Source organism: Carica papaya, chromosome 3 (genome assembly GCF_054855325.1).
Source record: "Carica papaya isolate Zhongbai chromosome 3, ASM5485532v1, whole genome shotgun sequence".
Taxonomy (NCBI): Eukaryota; Viridiplantae; Streptophyta; class Magnoliopsida; order Brassicales; family Caricaceae; genus Carica; species Carica papaya.
This window is the reverse complement of record NC_142311.1, coordinates 34,576,543-34,584,268: the sequence shown is the minus strand read 5'-3', so window position 1 is coordinate 34,584,268 and position 7,726 is coordinate 34,576,543. Positions and strand designations below refer to the sequence as shown.

Here is a 7,726-nt window from a genome sequence, read left to right as displayed (position 1 = left end):
GTGGCAGAAACATTATTGATTTGCAAATATAGTTTGAAGCGTATGTATACATATATGTATATATATATATATAGTTAAATGCAAGGGGAAAATGAATCACGCAAAGAAATTAAAGAAAGAAAATGGATGTTCACCATCCGGCCAAGAAGATAAACAATTAAAAGTTGGAATTCTGAGAGATTCTTTGGCGAGAATAAATTAATAATGAAAATGTCAACTCCCATGCGCAAATGAAGACAGAACATAACGAAGAACAATAATAATAATATATTCATACGTAGGGGGTAAGAGAATTCCATATAATTTCTAAATTAATCACACGACATGACTTGACCCCACTTCCCTATTCTCTCCAGCTCCTCTAAATTACTAAATCAATATATCTATCTATACATACATACATATATATATATATAAATTAACTTAATCGTAAGTTTAATATATAGTTGGAATATTTGTCTTCACTTGAGGAGTAGTCTTTCTTTATCAAACACAAACTAGGTAGTACATAAAATGATAAATGTGGACACACATATCTAGTCAGTTTTGAGTGTCTTGTTGTGAAAACCTAATCCTTGAAATGATTCCCAAATTATATAAAATTAGTTTCCATCCCACCATGACAGTTTTCAAATTCTTTTCTTGGAAAGTAAATCCTTGGACTCTCTTGGGATAACTTTGTGAAATGGGACAAGACAAGTTCAAAATCCATTAATTCACTTTCTATTACTTTTGGTTAATAAAATGGTGACTTCCAATTAATATAACTATAAATGTAATGTATATGCTAAGTTTTAAATCTCTGTGGGTATAAAGATGTTTTATATTAAGTCTCGGTAAAATTGTAATAGTTAAATTTATTTTTCTAATAAGGATATATGAACTCGGAACGTAGAAGGGAGTGGCTATTGCTGATCCTCTTAACAAAGAACTAGGAGAGATATGATCTTTAGGGGAATGATGGGTGTGAAAGACAATGGGTCATGCATCTAGGATGATATGTGCAATTTCAATGAAGAAGTTGGTCAACCTTTCTCCATATATATATGTATAGACACACACATACACTTGCACATTTAATCAATTTCAAATGTAGACCAAGTTGCAACGAGATCCTAAATGTATAATGACAAAACAAATAGTTCATTCTCCAGCAAACGACAACCAAATCAGATCATCAAGATTTGGAGTAAATTAGGCCAGAGAAAGAGAGAGAGAGAGAGAGAGAGAGAGAGAGAGAGAGAGAGAGAGAGAGACTGTAAAAAGAAAAAAAAAAAAACAATGGAAGGAGAACGGCTCGAGAAGTCGTCACATGAATCTTTTAATGTTTGTTGTTTTATCAGGAAAATGTTAGAGAGGTTATATAGCTAGGTAAATAATATATATTATAACTGTGGACTAGTGAGATGAATGTATCCGCCATTTTCTTCTGTTTATATATATATATATCTCTGTAAAATATTGAATATATAGATATCATTCCATGTGGAATACTAGTTTTATTTGTTTATTGAAAATTAGGACTGCGATATTGACTAATGTCTTGAAGCTTATTTCTATACATATATTCCTACCAAATGTTCCCTTACCATAACCCAATTTCTCTCTCTCTCTCTCTCTTTCTCTCTCTCTCTCTCCTGCAAGTAAATGATGAGTTCAATCAATTATTAGGGTGCAAATTTGTTTCATGTGGATCGGCAATTAATTACTCAACGTAGAGCTCATCCGATTTGCTCCCTCCTTTGACGGGTAAGTTTTGATCAACTTTTCTCTTCCAATCAGCTCTAAAAGCTGATATATATATGCATGTGTGTGTGTCTGTGTGTTTGTTTCATCTGATTAATCATCAAAGTTTTCCTGGGATTTAAAATGATATATACATACAATATATCAATGAGGCATTTTTCATTCATCAACAGTTGAGATCTTAAACCTTTTCACATAAGTAATATATGTGCGTGTATGTGTATGTATGTGTGGATGTAATTTCTCAGTTTTTGAGCATCATTCATGGAGAATGTTGGTTTTTCCCGGTCTTCTTGATTTTCTCTGGTACTTAATTATAAACTTAATGGCTTTAATGGCTTTCCCCATGCTGTGCTTCTTGTTAAATCTCTTTTCTTTTATGTTGATTTTATGTAATTCTATCCATATTCATCAACTGCTGAAAACATTTTCCACTTCCTAATCAATCTCTGTATACACACACACACATACACTGCTTATATAAAATATTATTCTACTCCTTTCTGTTCTTATAGGGTTAGATATAGCTTATCTATACATATAGATTTTTTGACCCTATAAGCAAATTTATTAAGAACTTTTTGGATTGATTGATTTACTTCGTCCAAGATACATATATATATATAATTTGATAGGAAATATATATATACGTATACATACATACATATATAAATATATACTCTCTCCTAATAAAGTACACTCCCTATCACCTCCTAAAAGCTTTTTTGGACGTTTAAAACTCAACAAGATCTCAGTTATAACTAAAAAGATTTTTTCACGGAAGTGGCTATACATACTCCCATTCGGGCATTATATACATAGACATAGACATAGACATAGACATAGACCCATTATATATACATATATATGTATTCGAATGGTAAGATTAATGGGGAGCGTGTAATTAATTAAACAGAAGAAGTTTGACTGAACGAAAAGATGATGAAGTAGAAAGCAGATCCAAATGGGTGATGATGAGAAGAAAGAAAGATGGTTGGACTTGAACAAAGAAGCCGAAGTAGAAGATGAAGAAGATGATGATGATGGTAAGAAGGAAATCGTAAAACAAGAAGGTGTCAGCAGCAGAGTAAGAAGTTATGTTAGATCAAAGATGCCAAGGCTTCGTTGGACGCCAGACCTCCATCTAGCTTTCCTCCATGCTGTTGAAAGACTTGGAGGACAACACAGTACTACATATATCTATATCTATATACATACTTCTTAATCTATATATACACCCACATACATACTTACATATATATATATATATGAGATATATATGTGTTGAGAAGGTTATTGCTTGGTTACTTGTTGCAGGAGCAACTCCAAAATTAGTTCTTCAGTTGATGAATGTGAAAGGACTTAGCATCGCCCATGTCAAGAGTCATTTGCAGGTTCTTACTTACATTATATAAATCTTAATTTATTTTCATCATCATCTTCATTTCCATTAATTAACCTATTTGCATCTGATTAATTAATTCTATATATATACATGTAATTAATACAGATGTATAGAAGTAAAAAGCTCGACCACTCCGGCCAAGGTAGGCTTTCCATTCCTTTTCCTTATCTAACTTATTCAAGTCTATTAGTATTATTTTTGATAGTATAAATTTATATATTTATTAATTAAATAATACATAAATATTAATTAAAATATAATTTTTAAATAAAAATATAATTCAATCCATAATTTCTTATACATAACTAAATATATAGAGTTAATTACTATATAAAATTTTTATTTTAACTCGCTTCTTTAAAATATATATGGTAATGATATGATATAAATAGTAAATATTAAATGATTAATAATAAAAATTAAAAATATATATAATATATTGCATAATGTATATAAACATAAGAGAATTAAAGTCTAATATTAAATAGAAATAATCTTTTTAAAAATAAAAATAAAATTATGGGTCTTTAGTATTTTCAATCCAATCTCAATCAATACATATATTTTTATGCACATGCAGTTGTATCTCATACCATCAAGCCAATACAAAGAAGAGATGAGATTGTAGACATCTATGGAAATTTGTGTTGTAATGAACATCTTACAATGGAGAACAAGAACCCATTACATTCTCTCCAACCATATGGTTTCCAATCTGTCTCTTCACGGTTTGTCCCATTTACAATTTGAAATTTCTCTCCTTTATATAGTTTGATTTTAAATTGAAATTTTGTTATAGTTTTCATACTTATAATGTATACAGTTAATTCTTGATGTCTAATTAACACTTTACTCTCTTTAACTGATTAAAAAAACTTCTCACAGTCTCTTTCTCTCTCTATGAATTTCAACTATGGACTTGCAATGACATGACAGGATGATCAACTCACAATGCAGCGAAACTTTTGGACCTACAAAGAGACTTAATGAATTGAATATGTTCCACAGAGAAAGAAAGTTAACAAGTTCATGTATGTTAGAAGTAAAAGAGACGATAGCTAGAAAAGAACCATTAAGGTCTGCCAGATTTCTGGAAGACAAGAAGTGGCCTCCTGGAGACATTATTGGGAACAGAGGAAATATCATAAACACTAGTATGAAGATCTCAGATGATTATTACTTTTCTCATAAACCTTCATGGAGCATGAACCAAATTCAAACTGACTTATGCGCTCCTATTTTAATTTCTGATTTGTTTGATCGCCAATTCAAGCTCTTATCTCATCTTAATGTAAGTATCTACTCTTTTGAAATCACAGTCATAATTTCGATTATAATCACTATCACAATCACATGCTTCTTATGGAATAAAATATTTACTATAACATAATATTTTCTTTAACTAATGATAAGTCTGATATGCAGGTTAACAAATTACAAGAATGGCGATCGTACATAAATAAGGTATCGAGCCCAGAAGTAGAGAGGTTAAAAAAGCATAAATGTATGCCAAATTTAGAGTTGAGCCTACAACAAGAATCTGATAAAAGAAGTGAGATCTCTACTTTAAGTGAAAACACGAAAGAGATTATCAACACTAAGCTTTCGCTTTCTTTATCAGCTTGTTCGTCGAGTGAAAAAGGAGTCTATAGTGAAAAAAAACAAAAATAGCTGGGATTTAGAAAAAAAAGTATTCAATAATTAAGCTACAGTTAGGATGAGTACTTTGGATCTAACCATGTCATTTTGAACATAGGAGTCAGATCTTGTAAGTACTTATCCCATAGGCCATAAGTAAGACTTTGATTATTTTTTTCCTTCTAGTAAGGTAGATATATTGGGTGATTTTTATCTTCCTTCGTTGTTATTACACGATTTTTTCATAAAATTAATAACATCTTATGTGGATTGTGGTTAGATTAATGGTACAATGTTAAACAAAAAAAAAAGAGAAATTCTAAGGCTTTTATCAGAGTTCACTTCCATTTTTATCTGTAAAGAAAATATTATAAGAGTAAAAAAAATTTCTTTTAGTTTGAAAATGATGATAATCAATCTTTTACGTAATTAAAATAATTTTTATGTATTAAAAGTTGATCAATACTTTAATGATATCACGCTATAATTTTGAGATCGATAATTTTTTATATTTCTCGGTTACCAATATAGACATTAGATATTGTTTTTATTTTTCCTTTTTTTTTTCAATTAAGTCACCGTTTTAAGAAAATTGTTTGATTTATATTTAGTGTTGATGAAACAATTTATGGTGATGACTTATTACTTATAGCATTAATTATATTCATACAAATATAAATGCTCTTAATAATAAACTTCTAAAAAAATAAACAATAATTATTGAATATTTACGACTAACAAGTTATGTCGTGTCCCAAGACTATATTAAAATCTCTAATGATAAAAGCAGTTTCATGGTGACCATATTTTATGGTCATCCATATCAGAAATTGAAACCTCCACCATAGTCATGGTAGCTGCTACCTCCGCCACTGTAATGAGTATCGCTGCTACTATAGTGATCATTACTTGTGTTGGTGTGATGGTGGTAATGACCTACTTCTAAATGGTGATTGTTGCCATTGTGAGGACTCACATTAACATGATCATTGACACTACCTCGGTGACCATCATCAACGATATGAAGCCTATCGCCATGGTGATCTACATGGAAATGTTGACGGTTGTTGTCATTATTGTGACCTCCACTACCACCACTAACTTGGCGGTTCACTTCATTGTGATGGTTGTTGGCTTCTTGATTACGACCAATGTCAACATGAGTATTACTCGACTCGTTATGATAATGAACATTATGATCATTGTTGCCCCCTTGATCATTGATGGCACCAGAACCATCATTGCAATCAATTTGGTCACTTACAATATTATCATCACCGTCGTCTCCTTTAATTATATCATTATTACCATCATAGTCATTACTACGATTATTTTCTCTAGTACCACCGCCACCACTTTTCTTTTTGCTAGAGTTTTGTTGTTTACGATCAGAACGATCACCACAAGCGAATATTACCATCGATATAACTAAAAGAGACATAACAATCATCCCACCTAAAAACAACATACCTCCCGTGCTTTGTGACACAAAACCATGAGCTTCCATTACATAGCCACCACCTTCTTTCACAACGTCCCGCGCCATATTTTTAGAAGAATAAATATATGATATATGAATTTCTTGTTTGCCTCCTTGGCTTCTCAAGCAACAATGGCCTTCATATATAGATAGATATACTCGGTTGACTCAAAAGCTCAAGTCAATTATATATTTATTACATGGATGCATTTTGTCAACTTAAATGTCTAAAGAAAATTAGGAGAAAAAAGATTTAGCCTAAAATTTCCATGGTTTTCGTGCAAAAACTGGTAGCAATTTGAAGATACAAATTCGTCTTCGTCTGTTTTTTCCTCCTTTTCTGGTCTAACTTTTCTTTGTTCTACTCGGTTTTTGGTGTAGAAAATTGGAATTATTTTTACGCGGTTATGAATCTAATTAGTTGAATCAATACACGTAAACTGTTAATTAATGCGTTTTCTTGTTTTCAATTGTTACTGTTTTTTTCTTTTCTTTTTTCAGTAGACTGTTTAGTTTGCCTATGCTTATAATTGCAAGAGTACAAACTCACCCATATGTATATAATTGCATATATGTGTATATATCGAAAAAAAAAATGCCTTGTATGTATAGTCAGGAGAAAGGAAGTTCCATAACTAAGGGCTATACATATACATAGTTATGTGGATAAATGTATAATTGCATATATGTGTGTGTGTGTGTGTGTGTATATATATATATATATAAAAGCCTTGAATGTATAGTCAGGAGAACAAAAGTTCCATAACTAAGGGCTATATAATATATATATATATATATATATATGTTATATACATATACCGTTGTGTGGATAAATGTGAACGGAGAGTGGAGAAAATTAATGGGTTCAATAATTTCAGCTTCTATACTGAACGAGTAGTGGATGCTACGAAACACGTTATTTTTTGTCTTTTTTGTTTTTGGTAATGGCATAATCTTTTGGGTTTTGCTTAGCAATTGTGTGTGATATATATATATATATACATATATTAGTTATGAAGTTTCTTAAAATAATAATAAATTGGAAGGCTTTTACATTTTAATTTTCATTACAAATTTTGTGAAAAATAGTGTAACACCCAAATTAATTTTGTATACTTTAAAGTAATTTATAAATATAATTTTTTTTAATTTTTTAATTTTAATTTAATATAAAAATGCAGTAAATTTGGTGGGGGATGAAATTGAAAATAATTTAAAAAAAAATGAGTGAAAATTTGGATTTTATAGGTGTTTTTGAAAGAAAAATTAGAAATCAGATATCAGAATACAATTTAGAAAAATTTTACCATGTAGGATGCTCGGTCAGCATCCCCGACGAATTAGAATGCGCCATGTAGCAGTGGACGCTGACACGGTGCCACACGGGCAATCCGTGTGCCTGCAATCAAATGACTCAGATCCGTTTCCGCGCACACGAACGGTCCAGATGCGTTCCC

The 7,726-nt window shown here is 30.8% G+C and overlaps 1 protein-coding gene across 1 annotated transcript; it reads left to right on the top strand.

The window, feature by feature from the left end:
- The first annotated feature begins 1,533 nt into the window (after window positions 1–1,533).
- On the top strand, window positions 1,534–5,091 carry LOC148268601 (Homeodomain-like superfamily protein). The gene is made up of 7 exons (XM_088216747.1): window positions 1,534–1,749; window positions 2,663–2,933; window positions 3,064–3,140; window positions 3,257–3,293; window positions 3,732–3,879; window positions 4,088–4,442; window positions 4,577–5,091. Exons 2-7 carry the CDS (start codon window positions 2,711–2,713, stop codon window positions 4,820–4,822), a joined length of 1,086 nt encoding a protein of 361 aa, XP_088072873.1. The 5' UTR covers window positions 1,534–1,749; window positions 2,663–2,710; the 3' UTR covers window positions 4,823–5,091.
- The last annotated feature ends 2,635 nt before the right edge of the window (window positions 5,092–7,726 follow it).

Coding starts and splice junctions, on each gene's coding strand:
- LOC148268601 (XM_088216747.1), top strand. CDS start 2,711: ATGGGTGATGATGAGAAGAAAGAAAGATGGTTGGACTTGAACAAAGAA. Junction 3,880..4,087: donor TTCCAATCTGTCTCTTCACG/GTTTGTCCCATT, acceptor ATGACATGACAG/GATGATCAACTCACAATGCA. Junction 4,443..4,576: donor AGCTCTTATCTCATCTTAAT/GTAAGTATCTAC, acceptor TCTGATATGCAG/GTTAACAAATTACAAGAATG.